Here is a 16,178-nt window from a genome sequence, read left to right as displayed (position 1 = left end):
CCACTTTGTAAAAATCTGGGGATTATGCATTGTTTGCAAGCTCATAGAATACTTAAAACGGATCTTTCTCCTCTAATTGTTTTTGCTGTAACCAAATTTTTAGCAGCCGTGTGGATCATTAGAAGGAAATACGTGAACATTGTTGGAAATAGGATCCAGTAGATACATCTGTATAGTTGCTAGGGAGCTTGACCTCTAACTCTAGTTGGGCAGGGCATAATAGTTGACCATGCATTTATTTATGTTTACTGTCTTGTACTATGCTCTGATGAAATAGCTCCCAGGACACGCGATGATTGTTGTCTTTTACTGTGTTTTGACGCAATGTTTCAATTTTTTAATTGTTCAATCCAATGTGACTTCTTTTATGACAACATTGTCGAAATAAAGATGAAATGAACACTGGACCACAGCAACCCTCTTCTCGGGCCTTTCAAAGGAAATCAAAATGCATTGATTTATCACTTATTTTGTAGCACTGTCACTTTGTTGCACTTGTAGGTCGCGCATTTCACCTGAATCACTTGATCTGCAGTGTTCTGATTCAGCTGGGGCTGTAGGCTTGAGGTATTCCACCTAAGTCTGCAATGCAGAAGCTGGGGTACAAGCTAGGAACACAAGCAGCGTCTTTATGTACACAGGAACCTCATCAGGGAGTTGACTTTTGGAGAGAGCCAGGGTCTGCTGGCCCTGGAATGCTAAGGTCTAATTGGAAATTTTCATTTTAGTTTGCTGCATTCTGGGAATTGTAGTGGTGCCTCAGAACTATTGAATCACATCATTTGGAGGTACCGTTACTATGTTTTTAAAAGGGAAGCCCATCAGTGTGCATGATGTCATCTGGTGTAGCTTTCTTATGTTAATGCCATCCTTGTGTTTGTTTTTTTCGGTGTGTTTATTTAACAAAAAGTTGTAATTTAGTCCAATTGAAGGAAATGGGTAGTGGCGATTGAACTACTCACCTTAGGACCGTGAAAGCTGGCTTCTAAAGTCTGCTTTCTTATTTCACTAAACGCTTAATACTGGTCACATTATTAAACAGCCAAGCATTTGAATTGATCATGAGAAAAGAACCCATGCATGTGTTATCTAGTTTTCTCCCTTTGACTCTCTCTCCCCTCACTTCAACCTAATGACACCCTTGCATAGCAGTTTTGGACCCTCAGCACCTTGGGGCTGAGATGCTTGGGTACAATATAAAATGTTCTCTACAAAGTGCCTCATAGCTCTTTGGAGCTAGGTTTGTGCTCCATAAAGTTGGTAGAAACGCACGATTCAAAGTACATGGAGGGGCCTCTGGGTTCACTCAGGAGCTCTCAGGGCAGGGTACTGTGCCGAGGGTGTCCCTTCGAGCTAGGGGGTCTCCTCGCACTGCATGGGCCTATATTACGCAACTGCTGCAGGCAGGGAAACTGCTGTGTCCCGTGGGTATGCTCCCGTGACACAATATGTAGGTTGTCCCCCTCCCCTTCTTTAGATGTTTCGGCCCCAGGGGTGGGTTCTTTGGGGCATAAAATGGCTCTGGGAGGGGGCACCACCCTTTTAATTAAATGAATCGTCCTCAGGGAAAGGGGTCTTTGGGGCCTTTGAAGGCTTGGGGAGTGGTGCCTTGCGGCCCCTCCCTGCCCTTTTGTGCACAGATAGGCCTTTAGGGTGGGCTCCCTAGGCCCTATAATGACTTGGGGAGGGTAGCTACATGGCCTCTCCACTTAAATTAAATAATGTGGCCCTGGGCCGTCATTTTTTTTTCTTGATCCTGCGGGACTACGACAAAAATTGATGAGTTTTTTTCATAAATATTTTCCACAGGGAGGATCTCTATGGGTCCATCACATAGGATTTGGAGGGGGGGGGGGCAAGGTATCGCTAACCTGCCCCCTTATATCTTTTATTTTTTTATCAAACTTCAGGACAATGTGCTGAATCCTCGAGTCCTGTAATGGCTGCCAGCAACATTGTTCTGATATTTCTGGCAGCCAGTCCGAGTGCGCGCTCCCATGGTGGGAGTCTGACTCCAGCAGGAGCAAATTGGCCCAAGGCTAAAAAAGCTCTCTGGGTTAATCAGAATTCTCTATTTTTTAGTTGGCGCTCCCGCAAGAGACTCGCAAGACCCTAGCGGACCCAACCGTCCAGATATACAAATATTTTTTATCCTTAATTTAAAATAGACTACTGAGCGTATTTACACCTAAAACCACAATCTGCGGACCAAGATCTAGCTTCCTGTCAAATTTGGTGGCATTCCGCTCAGCAGTTAATGCTGTAGCCCTTCTAAAAGAAGTCTATGGAAAATGCATGGGGATTTTGCGTTTTGGGAACCCCCTTTTTTCTTAGCCACCACTTGACAGATCACCCTGAAACTTTCAATGCACCTGCTAAGGCAAAAAAAAGGAAGAGAAAAAAATTACTTTTTAATAAAATTTTAAGAGAATTCATCAAACAGCACCATATTAGTGCCCCAGTTCACCCGGCCAGCAATCGTAACGATTGCCGACCGGCAGAAAAGCGGCGGACGCACTTTGCGTCCGCCGGGAAATCCCCCACCATTGTAATATGGCGGGGGTTTCACTCTTTACGATGAAGGCGAACATCCTGACATCCTAATGGACCCCTAAGTAAGAAAACCCCACATTTTACTGAAGCATTTGTATAAATAAAGACACCAACCACAAGAAATATCTAAATTTGAAAATGTGAATATCTTAGTCCTATAATTCTGGTCTTAACTATTCTCTTATCGATGCAGGGGCTATACTGAATATATTTCAGTCTTTCTTAAAGGCTGTCGAAGGATATCCAGGACATGCTCGTCCATGGGACTGCCCATGCATTTAATTTAGTTCAGATCTCTACTCTTTATTTAGGGACGAAATGCTTCAGGTGATTTTTAGACTGTATCATGGTAACTCATTTATTTCATGTCATTTCTGTCTTGCAGGAGGAGACCAGCACGCTGTACAGGTTAGTATGCTTTTCTTTTATCAGCAATATTATTAGGGTAAGTTGTATATATGACGATGAGAGGAGGAAGGGTTGTTAATACTGAACACTTGGCTGACATCACCTCTCCAGACTCTGCCCTAAATCATACATTCTCCTATTTATTACACTTAATAACTTGTTCTCAGGCGGAAGGGAGTACGCTCTCGGTTAGTTTGTGCTAGAGTTTCCTCGTGTCGTTTGAGTGCCTTTTTCATGTGTACTTATTTCCTATCATCAGACTTTGACCAGACAAGATTGAGAAAGGAAGACATGGGGGAAAGGAAGCTAAAGATAGAAAAATAGGACCAAAGGGAGGGAGAAAGCAAACTTCAAGAGTAAGATAAAGAAAGAGGATTGTAGGGTGTGGAAGAAAGAGACATTAGGAGGTATCAATTCTAGGTGTCTAGAACCAGCAGCGAACTCGTGAGAAAAACCTTGGGCCCTTAATCAAGGATGTTGACTACAATCCCAACCATGTGATTTCTGTTACCATGGACATAGACACTTTACATACCAGTATCCCTCAGGAAGCAACACTGAGGGTGATAAAGGGAATATTGAGAAACACAGACTAGACTACTATATCTGATTGGTCTTGTAATGGAAAAAACTGTGATAAAAAAAACTGTTTCCATTTTGAACATGATATACCATCACACATGCTGGACCTCTGTGGAGAGCACCTTTGCCCAAACTTGACCTTCCTCTATATCCATGATTGTGACAAGGTAAATTGATGACAGCACAAATCCCTTCAAACACCATGTTTCACTTTGGAAACACTATATAAATAATGTTCTAGTGATATGGATGGGGGAATGAGGACACTTTAACCAAGTTTATTGAATTGACTAACAATCAAAATCCGGTGTCTCCAACCAGTTGATCCAGAGCTACCAGTATCTTCCCGACACCTTCAGAGTAGCTCGCAGCCTTGAGTTCCTTTTTAGGTCGAGGTACTATCCGGTTCGGTAGAACTGGAAGTAGCGAGATCTTATGTGTCTTAGAGGGGCTCTTTATCCCGCCTCTAATTTTGGTTCTCTACCATTGGCTGGCTTCCTAAATGGAGGCCAGCCATTGGAGGAGAGAGCCGTCACTCCAAATAGGCTCCGCCCTTTTCGGATTTGGAGGTGTGTTCGGTGTTCTTCTTTCCACTTTTAGGCCACGCCCATTCTAAACACCGAACACGCCCCCAAATCCGAAAAATTCCTGAAGCTTGAGGCCGCCATTTTGCTGCTGGTAAGGTAGGCTGCTCGTTTCTTTTCCCCACTGTTCCATTGATTTTCCTTTGTCTCCTTCTTGCTATTTCCCTGCAGACTCCCACCTCCCTACTCCCTTTCGCTCTCACCGGTCCTCCCAGTCCTTAGCTCCGGCAGGCTCCCTCTCGGCGCTTCTAGTCCTGCGCGCTCCTCTACCCAGTAACCTCCCACCTTCCTGCACTCTCACTCCCAGCTCGCCTCCATCCTGTCTCCCTCCTCCCTCTACCCTCCCGTCCCCAGCAGTCTCTCTGCGCGCTTCTGAAAACGAGTGATTACTGCTGCTAAGGAAGTGCTTCTTGCTATCTCTGCGCTTCTCGTCCTGCGCACCCCAGAGTGGTCTCCCCCCTACCCCTGTCTTTGCTAACCTCGGCTCCAGTCTTTGCTCACCTTGATACCGGACGGGAGAGTGGTCTCCCCACCCTCTTTGCTCACCTCTGCACTGGACGGGAGAGTGGTCTCGCCCCTGTCTTTTGCTAGCCTCGGCACCGGGTGGGAGAGTGGTCTCCCCACCGCCTTTGCTCACCTCAGCACACGGCAGGAGAGTTTCTCCGGGTCTCGCTCTCCCCTGGCTCCTCCCACTCTCTCGGTGCCGGTCTCTCTGTTTCTCCCCTGCCCGCTCCCTCCCCGTTACTCCGAGTAGTGAGAGAGTGACAACTTCCCAGCCTTCGATTCAGCTCAAAGTGTTTATCTCCAAGGTTTGCAGCGCCTTGAAGCCCGTGGGAGCACAAGCAGAAGAGGCCGCGGCTCGGGAAGCATTGGCCGCCGCAGGTCCCTGTGACTCCGGGGTCGGAGCGCATGACGCAGCAGCTAGCGCTTTGAAGCCGGTGATGCCTAGAGCTCACTTCAAGCAGGGAGCACGAGCCGCTGCAGCTCCTTGAAGCCCTTGCAGCCTATAAAACATAAGCCGCGGCAGCTTATTGAAGCAGCTTGCGGGCGAGAGGCAGGGCTGGCGTTTGTCGTGGGCGAGTTGAGTTCAGGCCCAGGGCGCCAATGTTCAGAGGGGCGCACGGTCCTGGAGACAGCAGCGTCCCTTTGACTAGACTCAAATTATTCCGACTAATCTGCTTTTCGTCATTTTTAGTTGAAGCAGGTGCCGTTTTATACCTGCTTACACCCCCCCCCCCTCCCCCCTCCTTTCCCTTCCCATCTCCTTTTCATCTCTCTGGCCACACACCAACACCGGCCTGTCACACCACCAACAACTTGGCACGAGTGTGATCGACCACTGCTGTGAATGAATACAGGAATGTTTGGGAGTGGCGAGAAGTTTGTGCTTAGAGGCCAGTCAGTCACTGCCGAGATGTGTGACTGACCTGTGAACACACAATGCACCGCCTTCTGCTTCGTTTTATTCACCAGCTGTCCCGAGAGCGACACATTTCTATCAGCCCCGGGCCCTCCCTATCCAAGCAAAGGCCGCTCTGGCTCCTAGCGCCAAGCAGGGAGAGCACGTCGCTAAAGCTCTTTCCAGCCGGTGCTGCAGAAATAGCCCAGGCCACTGAGGCTCCTCGAAGATGGTGCACAGGCCGCGCAGCTCGTTCAAGCCTATGCTGACCCGAGGGCACAGACAGTACAGCGCCTTGAAGCCAGACAGAGAACACAGGCAGCTGCTACTCATTGAATCCATTACTGCCTATTACTCAAATCGCCTGCCACTACCGGGCAGCACAGGTCGCTGAAGCCCCTTGAAGCCCTTGCTACCAGGAGAGCACAAACCACTACAGCTCATTGAAGCCCTTGCTGTCTAAAGTGCTTTCCCGCCTAGAAATCGCCCGCCCCGGCCGGACAGCACAGGCCATGCAGCTCCTTGAAGCCCTTGCTACCAGGAGGCCACACACGATTACAGCTCGTTGAAGCCCTGCCTGCCTATATAATTTTTGCTCTGAAACCCCTTCTAGCTCCTACTACATAACAGCACAGGCTTCTGTGACACTCCAAAGCCGCGCTGCCTAGGAAGCAGAGACCACGCAAAGTGCTCAAGATGCTGCAGCTCCTTGAAGCCCTTGCTACCAGGAGGGCACACACGATTACAGCTCATTGAAGCCCTGCCTGCCTAGGTGATTTTTGGTCTGAAACCCCTTCTAGCCCTTATGGCAGAAACAGCACAGGCCTCTGTGACACTTCAAAGCCGCGCTGCCTGCCTAGGAAGCAAAGGCCGTGCAAAGTGCTCAAGATGCTGCAGCTCCTTGAAGCCCTTGCTACTAGGAGGGCACACACGATTATAGCTCATTGAAGCCCTGCCTGCCTAGATCATTTTTGCTCTAAAACTACTTCTAGCTCCTACTGCAGAAACAGCACAGGCCTCTGTAAAACTTGAAAGCTGCGCTGCCTAGGAAGCAAAGACCAGCAAAGAGCTCGAGATGCTGCAGCTCCTTGAAGCCAGGTGCCTAGAGAACATAGGTCTGCAGGACAACGTGTGGCTTAGAGCACACAGGCCATCTGCGGTCTTTGAGGGCCCAGCTGCCTAGTGAGCACGGGTTGCAGCAGTCCATTGAGGCCTGTGCTTCTCATTGACGCCGGTTGCCGCCTACCAAATCAGGCCTCATAGCTCTTTGAAGCCCCTGCTGCCTAGAGAGCTTCAGACCGCCGCATCCCATTGTAAATTGAAGCTGCTGCCACGCCCGGAAGGCCACTCCTCCCGCGGCCCCGTGAATAAATGCAGGCCGCGGAAGCACTTTGAAGCAGACACTGCCTGCCTACATGCTCTCACACTCTCTCTCTCACACACACTCTCTACTACTCCACATTACTCACTCATAATAAGTCACTCTATACTACTCACTCTTTACTACTGAAACTAAAAATACACTTTGTATATGTAAGGGTGTGGCTGTGCATGTAAATGTGTGTGGCTCTAGGACTCTTTACTGCTCACTCTCTCACTATTTAATACTCACTCTTTCACTTTTTACTGCTCGCTCTCTAATACTCTCTTTACTAATAACTCTCTCCTACTCACTATCAACTACTCACTCTACTACTCTACTACTTACTCTGTGTGTGGGTGCTAATGCAATACGTCTTGCATCTGCAAGCAATTAAGCTATTGGCAATATAAATGACAATGCCATTTATTTAGGATTTAAAAAAAAAAATGTCATGAGCAATGCCAATAGCTCTACCTTTAATAATGCCGAGACCATTGCATTGTAAATGCTTGTTTAAATAAGCATAAGTTCACATTTTCCTTTTAAAGTTAAGGGAAGGCTGTGTTTATTTTACATTATCATTTTCAGGCTGCAGATAGCCGGGCCAGATAATGAGTAGTGCTAAGGTAGATTTATGACCTAGGCTGGGGCACAGAGGTATTGAACTCTTGCATAAAAATCCTTGCTATCTCAATATTGGAGCATAAGAACAAAATTATGTTTCTGAATGCTTTTAAAGGGGAGAAAATGAAAATTGACCTTAATAATTAACTCTCCATTTTAATTTTCACATTTCACATTTATAAACGGAAGGCCTCATGCTTCCAACGACAGGTAGACTCTGTGCCAAATGTAGAACTGAAAATTAGTCATTGGGTCAAGCCTGGGCAGCGCATGCTATCTAGTGGGGGAACATTTAGGCCCTTTTCTACAGGCCACTGTCCTGCAGAAGAACGTCATGGGATCCCGGAGGTAAGATCAAGATTAAACAAGCTTTTGCAATGCAATAGTATTCGCATTACTGAAAGTCAAACTTGGGAATGCAAGATCTATTGCATTGCAAATGCTTGTTTTTTAAATTGGAGAAATTTAAGGTGCAGGTAAATCTTCCATATTTGAACACTTTTGCAGAGCATTTATTTGCACTTTAAATTTCTCCCATTTAAAAAAAAATGTTTTTATTTTTGTGTTATACATGTAACTGTGCCACATATGGGAAAGGTGTGTCCTATGCCACAAGTACATATAACACAGGCTCTCAGTCACTCATACATATATATCCCATTCGTACGTACACATGTTCATGGATCCCCTGAGACAAGGGGCATGTTTTATAGTTTCTTGATTGTGCACTTTTTATTTCCCTAGTAACTGGGTAATATTTATTTCAGATGTCAAAATGTGAAGCTAAAGAAAGAGCTCATGAAATACAAAGGTAAAATATATTGTTGTTTCACTTATTTGTAAAGCTTAATGGCATTGTTATAATTTTGGTAGTTTAGCTATCTATTAATGGTAAAATCCCTGGTTATTCATGAATTGTGGGAGCTCCATGACCTACACTTTCACATCATCCTCTCGCCCAAACTGATAAATTTAATTTTCGATACATTTTATTTACATTTTATAGCATATCGGTAACATTACATCGGTCCCGGTAAAATTTTCAAGAAGGTTCTGTGCTGTCCCACTTACATCCTCTCTCTCTTCCTTATCTTCACATCGGTCTGCACCTCTTGTCCGAAAGTCATGTAAGTGTACCAGACATTGTGCCTTGTCCAGAGGCAACACAACCTTGGCAGTGGAAGTAGTCTCACCAAGGCCAAGGCTGCTCAGCTAACTTTGCTGCTACCTCTGCATCAGATTTGGTCATCTTAAATGTTAAGTGCTCTGAGAAGGCTGGCATAATGAAGTTCCTTGCAATCTCTCGTCTGAAGGGCTATTAGAATGTTCAGTTGGTTTTGAAAATCGTGCTTCCTCCCTTGTACCATTTGATAATTTTCTCCATTCCCAAGGTCTGCAATATTTTTTGTAACCAGGCCTTCCCTAATGGAACTATTGTGGAACCCCACCTAGCATATGTGACATGCTTCACTGCTAAGAGCACGTGTGAGATAGTGGCACATTTCCTGGTTGTAGAGGTTATATGACTTCAGGGACAATCCCGGTATTATAACTTTAGGACATTCGGGCAATTGTTACCTTTTCAATTCCCTGTAGCATTCAGTGCCTTCATCCAAAATCTAATCAACTGGGGACATTCTGAAAGTAGAAAAGTTAGTGTGTTTTTTCCTTACAAAACCCCCTTCCCGTAGCAAACCATATTTCTAATGGATACATCTTTACATCTTCCTGTCGATTCCTCACCATATGAATACCTCTTCAGACTGTCCAGAGAACCTCTTTTCCCAACAGTGACTCCCCAGCACTGCCAAGTTTCACCACATAGCTCCAGCACAACTCCATTTCCAGACATTACATCATTGGGGTCCATTGAGCACCAGCTGGGGTGCTCATGTCCCTTATGTTTTGTTCTACACTCCTCATCGATACAGTATGGAGAGGTGAAAGTACAGTGATGCTGGCACCGGGCAGTAGTGGGAGCAGAGACAGGTGGCTTGGGGGGAAGAAGGAGCGGGGACCGCCGAGACGCGCAGAGAGGAGGCCTGGATCCTCGGTGGCCGTTAACAGAGGAGGGCAACAGTGCATGGCAAGCTGGGAGCAGCAAAGAGAGGAGACCCAAATAGTCTAGTGAAATGCCCTGACTGTACTGCACCCCCTGAGATCTGGTGCCTGCTAGGCCTTGACCGGCCATGGAGACACAATGACGGAGGACACCATTGACAGGCCCAAGTGGGCTGATTAGCGCCCCAGAAGACTGGAGTGGAGCAGCGGGCGGGAAAGAGTCTCCCCTGCGCAGCTGGAGACCAGAGGAAAGTGACGTGGGCTGGTGGGCCTAGGAGATCAGCCCGGATTGAGTGAGCTGGCCCCACAGCATCCGTAAGGCCAGAGGTTGGGCCCAGGGACGACTGGAGCAGAGGAGTAGGCGGCAAACTCTGAGTAGTGAGGAGCAGCAGCAGAAGCGACGGCTTGACTGGGACTCCCCAGACAGGCCCCATTCCTGGAGAACTATAGCCTTTGACGCTGCCCGGGAAGCTCAGGCGGTGGGGAGCGTGCACGCTATGTACGGCAGAAACGGCAAGAGTCGCAGACACTGGGTCGAGTGCGTACTGGGACCCATACCAGAGTGGCAGAGATAACTGAAGGCCCTAAGCAGATACAGCTAAGACTCCCCCCCCCCCCCCCCCCCATTCGGACCCCTAGTTGGGGAAGGAGAGGCGGCCTGAAGGTACAGAAGGCAGTACAGAGTGAAACAGATATCCAAAGACCTAAAGAGGGGGCGAGCTTGGCCTGGGCCTTGTGGTGAGCAGTGGTTGCAGGAAGCATCGGCGCAGTCCCGGGAGGAGGAGGCCAGAGGCGGCAGACCTGGAGTGAATGAGGACAAGATCCCAAGAGGGCGGCTTCCGTAAAAGGGTCCTAGATTGGCCTGGACCCGCAGCTGAGATCAGAGACCAGGCCTTGGGGCAACCCACGCTGAGGCTTAAATCATGGAGTGACGGAGAGGTCATCCCAGAGCGCATAATCTGGACAACTGCATCAGGAGGCCGAGGGCTCATGCACCTGCAAAAGAGACAGTGGCGATAACCTAACTTTGAGGTGAAGTGGTGTGTCCGGCCAGAGCCCGGGAAGGACCAGAGTCCTTGGGCGGATCTGAAATGGGGCGAAGCAAGACCCAGGCTGAGAGCCAAGAAGCACTGTGGGAGTCAGTGGGACGACAATAGAAAGTTGCCACAGAGGCAGACTGGCCTGGGCTAAACTCTAGTGGGGGAAACCACCAACCCATAGAGCGCTGGCCGGATAAGATGATCGCACCGACGGCGAGAGTAACCTGAAATCGCATGAGCACGTGTAGCGCCAGAAGTGCCACAGAGCGAGGGGACACCATGGGAAGCTCCCCAAAAAGAAAGACTGGGAAGAGATGCTGGCAGGCAAATCATCTGATGAGAAAGAGAAGGCCGCTACGCTGATGGAACAATCTGGAGACCCCACACTGCAGGACATACGGCAGGCTATTATCTCCTCCAGTGAACGGTTGGAAGGTAAAATTGACTCGCGGAGACTTGACGTGGGATTGCTCCGAGAAGACCACAAAAAACTGGCAGAACGGGTCAAACAAATGAGGGGGAACTAGCTGATGCATTGCCGACTCTTGCAATAATGAAGAGGCGAATGACAGCGCTGGAAACCAAAGTGCCCGTCCTGGAGGGCAGAGCTGAAGATGCCGAGAACAGGTAACACAGAAGCAACCTGAGAATGATAGGCTTGACGGAGAAAATTGAGGGTCGCAGGATGACCGACTACCTGGAAAAGTGGCTCCGTGAAGAAGTAGCACCGGACGGCTTATCAAATTTCTTTGCACTAGAAAGGGCACATCGCGTCCCTGCAAAGCCGCCTCTGCCAGGAACGCCACAACGGGTGGTGATAGCGAAGCTCCTCCACTACAAGGACAGAGATCATATCCTTACCCAGGCGCGCCTTAGGGGGGATATGCAACTACAGAATTACACGGTGCAAAACTTCCACATTTCTCCAGAGAAGTGAAAAGGCTGAGAGGATCCTATCGGGATGTGAAGCAAAGACTGCGGCAACGGAACTACAAGTAGGTGACGCAATACCCGGCCACCCTGCGAGTCACCTCAGGCAAAGGTATGGAGTTCTTAAGAACACCCAAAGAGTTGTCGGACTGGCTGGACCGGCATGGAGAGACAGGACTGCCACGAGTGCCAGAGAAGACAGCGAGAAAACGGCTCCAGGAACCAGCGGACTGGGAAAGAGTCTTTTGCACCCACACAGGACAAGGCACAGCTTGAACGTCAGAGCGTAATGCAGGTTGAGGTCCGTGGCAAAACGAGGAGCCAGACTCCCCTTGAGGACAGCGAGACTGCAGCAGAATCTGGTTCAGAACATGGAACCAGCGACTCGGAGGCACACAGTGTGACACTCCCAGACGTCACTCCGCAGATGACATTGTTTGGTAGGAGAAGACCAGGGGCTGCGATGAACAGGTCTGGACTGCTACAAGACACTTTTCCTCTGCTATAAGGTAGAGGGGTTGATAAGAGGGGGTGCTGCGGGAGGGACCTCTGACACTACGGAAGGGATGGCCGCCTGCAGAGACTGGGAGAGCAACAAGCGAGTGGCCTCCCCCCTGTGATTGACTGATCGAACTGCAAGCAGTTACTTGCGGATATATCACACTAGTTTGGATGGGGTTTTTTTTTTGCTTGTCCTGGGGAGTGGGAGTTGGGGAAAATGTTGCATGTTGATGAGGGGGGGGTACATCTTGAGTTGCAGTCATGTGAGTTTGAGTGGGAGGCGCACCCTAGTGGCGTAACACAGGGAGGGAGGCGAGCAGGGCATAGTAATACCTAAGAATGGCTGACAAACAACAATACAAGTATATGACTTGGAATATCAAGGGCATGCATACAATGTCAAATCGTCACAAGGTCCTCTCATACTGTCGGAGGCGGGGAGTCCAGATAGCTCTTCTGCAGGAAATGCACTTAATGCAAAAGGAGTGACCAGCACTACAGAGGAGATGGAGGGGGCAGCTCTTTTACACCACTTATTCGGCCTATGAACGGGGGTGCTAATATGGATTCAAGTGGGAGTCTGTTGGACTTGGCCCCCTTTCCCCAAAATTGTTCGCTTTTCACCCCCCTGTTTAGGATGTCTCCCCCATGGTAAAGATTACTGTATAGGCCATGTGTGGTGTGAGACGCCATGTTACATGCAATTCAATGGTGTGCAGTTATTAACCCCCATTATAGAAATGTACCCTGATGGAATGCTGCATTTAAAATGGATGCCATGGCTGTGCGTTGTGCCACCTGACTGCAGTAGGTTAGCGGTCTAGATGTTTGGTACCCAGCCACCCCAGCTTTCGGAGGGAAAGCCTGGCACCCAGGGTGCTCTACTCCTCCCCCTGAGCCAGTTTGAGCCAGTTCCCCAGAGGATTCCAGAAGCTTCTGGGACTGTCTGGGAGGTGGGGTGAGGGGCATATAAATAAGGGGGCTGTGCCACCATGTGCTGAGTCTGAGCAGGGACAAGAACGTGAGGGGACCTACTGCCAGGGGATACCGCCACTTGGGCCTGTGTGCTGGACCCTGCACCCATCTAGAACCCCTCTGCTGTCCCCAAGGCTAGTGGAAGCCCTACTGCAGGAGTTTAGGCTGCTGTGTAGGAGGGCCACGCTACAGTGAAGGATGGTGAAAGCCTACCGCCCTGTTTTGATGAGTTCCCACTAACTGTTGACCTGGCCCAGTAGTGCCCGCTGCTCTGCCACCCGGCCCCCTGAAGGAGGGCCTCCCTAGTTCCCTGAGGCTGGTGGGAGCTGGCGCCACGCAAGCGCTGCACCTGAAAGCGCCTGAAGAGGAAAGCAATATATTGGGGCTGGACTGGACCCCCCAGTAGGTGAGGAGCGCTACCCTGGGCCCCTGAGGCTTGCTGTTTGGACTGTCTTCCGCCCCCTTGCACTGTGTGCTGGAAACGCTGTGCCAAGAGGAACTGAGCCTGTCAAGCGCTATACCTCAAGCCCCAGAGAAGAGGAGCTGAGGCCTACCCGCCTAATCACCACGTGGAAGGGGCTGCTGGTATGCCCCCACCTCGTGTTGAATCAAGCGCTGTGCTGGTAAAGCGCTATTGCTGAAGACGCGGCTGCCCTGCGAAGTGCTGCTTCACCTAAGCGCTGTGTGGCCCATAGGAACTATTTTGTTGGGAACGCCGAGGGTGCCCACCCCGAGTAGTGGCGGCTCTCTGGATGCCTAGAAAAAGCGGGAGCCTACCCTGCATGTTACAGCCTTCAACAGGTGCCCACCCCGTGTTTGCCTGCATCATTGAGCGAGTGCCTACCTCGCGTGGCGTCATCCAGATCGGAGGGAGCCTACCCCTCATTGCTGTTGTCATCACCGCCGTTGTCCGGGGATTGCTGGCGCTGCCTCGCACCGACCGGAATCCTTCTGGGCCCCCCCGACACTGCCGCGGACCGTCACCTGCTGGTAGAGGCCCCCGCTGCTGTTGGCATCGTTGCGGCGGCCCCCGGAGCCAAGAGAGGGCCGCCGTAGTTCAGGGAAGGCCGCGCCAGGATCCTGAAGCCGACACCGCCCTCACGTGACGGGGGCGCCCAGCCGCGTCATCGGCCGCGCCCCCGCCCTTGTGGTCCCGCCATTGGCTGCCACCGCCGTCCCCCCTGCAAGCAGCAAGGGGATTGGCTGGTGCAGGTGCGCCTCCCGAGGGCCGGGCCCTGATCGGCCCGAGGCCCGAGAAGGAACCGGGAAGGCAACAGAAGACCCGGAGGGACCAGGGTGAAGCCTCTGAGGAGGAGAGTACGGAGGGTGGGAGCCTACCCCGCATCCGCCGGTGAGGAAGTGCCGGGAAGAGCCCGCGGGGCCCCCATGAGGAGGGGAGAGCCCCGCGGAACCAGAGGCCATCCGGGAGAGAGACCGGAGCTCCTGAGAAGAGGCCCCGTGGGATAGCCGGTGAGTGGGGCCCATCAAGGAGTAGGTGGGGGGGTGTGTCCGGGCACATCACCGGTTCCGCCCCCTTTGCCCAGACAGATCCTCACAGCTGCCCCGTCTGACAGTGGGCAGCTGCATCTGAGGCGCTGTAGGGTGTTCTTGAGCCCCAGGGAGGGGCTCCGACATGACTCGTGCCTCCCTACCTGATCGGCGGAACCCGGCTACACCACAAGTAGCGGCAGCTGCCACGAGGGGGGCATTCCGGACCTTCACGACTGCCCCGCCGGACAGAGGGCAGTCGCCATCGTTGGGGGCCTTGTTGACCTGAGGGCCTCACTACCCAGGATGCCTGACATGGTTGGAAGGGGCTTTGAGGGAAATGCCTCAATGCTTTACGCCCCCGGGCTAGGGTTGTTGTCTGCAGGCCCACGGGGATGCACCAGGGATTTATGTTAATGAAAGAGATACCCCTGTCAAAATGCATGATGTTTAAGCCCTGATGCCCACATGTTAATGTAGGAGGTAAAGCCTGCTCAAGAGGTGGTGGCCCCTGTTAAATGTGATTTATGCCTGCTCTACTTTAGGTGTACCTCCTGTTGCTAATGCTGTCGATGCCATTTATAGGTGCACAGTGTTACCGGCCTAATGAGTTCATGCATGATGTGCTTTTCTGCCTAATGTTTCATTTCATGCTTACCTGCCCCATGATTCAGGCCTATGCTGAATGTTAAAGCTGGGTGCTTAGGTTACTGCGCCCTCTGCTCAGGTTTGGTCGTGCCTACACTGGTGTACGTAATGTGGTCTGGTGACATTGAGGTGCCCTGCCTAGTGATTAGGCCCAACGCTCATATGATTATACCTGTCTAGGCCTGATGGTAATGTTATACTCCTATGGTTCCTTTTTGCAGGAGATGCTAATGCAGGTCATACTGTGTGTTATGCCTAATGCTTATCTATATGCGGAGTGCCTGCTGTTATATGCCTACTGATGTTCTATGCCATACAAGGTTGCTTTATGTTTTTCTTCCCTACAGCCTGGAAACTCATGGACTTGCCTTTTTCCTTCTTTTTCCATTCTCCCTGTAAATAATCCCCCTGGTATACATTGCCCTGGCGCCAGTTGGCGCCTAATGGTGATTACTGTGCCTTCTTTTACGTATTTGAGATAATACAAAAGTTATTCTTTTTCATCCAAACCGGTGTTGTGTCTTTTTGTCCTGTGCCTGGTGTGTCGTCTGTGGGTACTGCGTGGATGCTTCACACATGTCCTCAGGAGTTTGGCCTGTCTGCTCTGCACCATGCTACCCCCCGTAGATTTGGACACCCCATTTCTAACAGAGTCCCATTTCAGCTAATGAGCTCAATGGTGGATCCAGAGGTTCGATACGTAGCCATAAAAGGGCGACTAGAGTGTTGAGAGCTTAGCATAATCAGTATTTATGCCCCCAATGTAGAGCAGCCAGACTTTACCCTGGAGGACCAGGTCTTCCGGGAAGAGATTAAGGGCGAAATAGCGCATTATTTCGAAACCAATGCGGGAACGGCTACATCGCCGAATGCAAAGTGGGACGCTTTCAAAGTGGTCCTGATGGGCCTATGCATTACACGCGCCACAGGAGGCAGACGTGTCATCTTGAGGGATGTAGAGGGAGCAGAGACAACCCTCAGAGAGTTGGAACGCAGTAGACCAGACCATCCGGAGCTTCAAC

The 16,178-nt window shown here is 50.3% G+C and overlaps 1 protein-coding gene across 3 annotated transcripts in view; it reads left to right on the top strand.

Moving 5' to 3' along the window:
* LOC147683295 (butyrophilin subfamily 1 member A1-like) overlaps window positions 1-16,178 on the top strand; it is a 173,765-nt gene that overhangs the window by 61,810 nt on the left and 95,777 nt on the right. For all 3 annotated transcript variants that reach the window (XM_086943748.1, XM_086943747.1, XM_086943749.1), the window contains 2 exons: window positions 2,939-2,961; window positions 8,281-8,324. In XM_086943748.1, the coding sequence (XP_086799874.1) occupies window positions 2,939-2,961; window positions 8,281-8,324 (67 nt within the window). The remainder of the gene's footprint in view (window positions 1-2,938; window positions 2,962-8,280; window positions 8,325-16,178) is intronic.

This window comes from Lissotriton vulgaris, chromosome 11, assembly GCF_964263255.1.
Source record: "Lissotriton vulgaris chromosome 11, aLisVul1.2, whole genome shotgun sequence".
In the NCBI taxonomy this organism is placed as follows: Eukaryota; Metazoa; Chordata; class Amphibia; order Caudata; family Salamandridae; genus Lissotriton; species Lissotriton vulgaris.
This window is presented reverse-complemented; position numbering and strand designations above follow the sequence as displayed.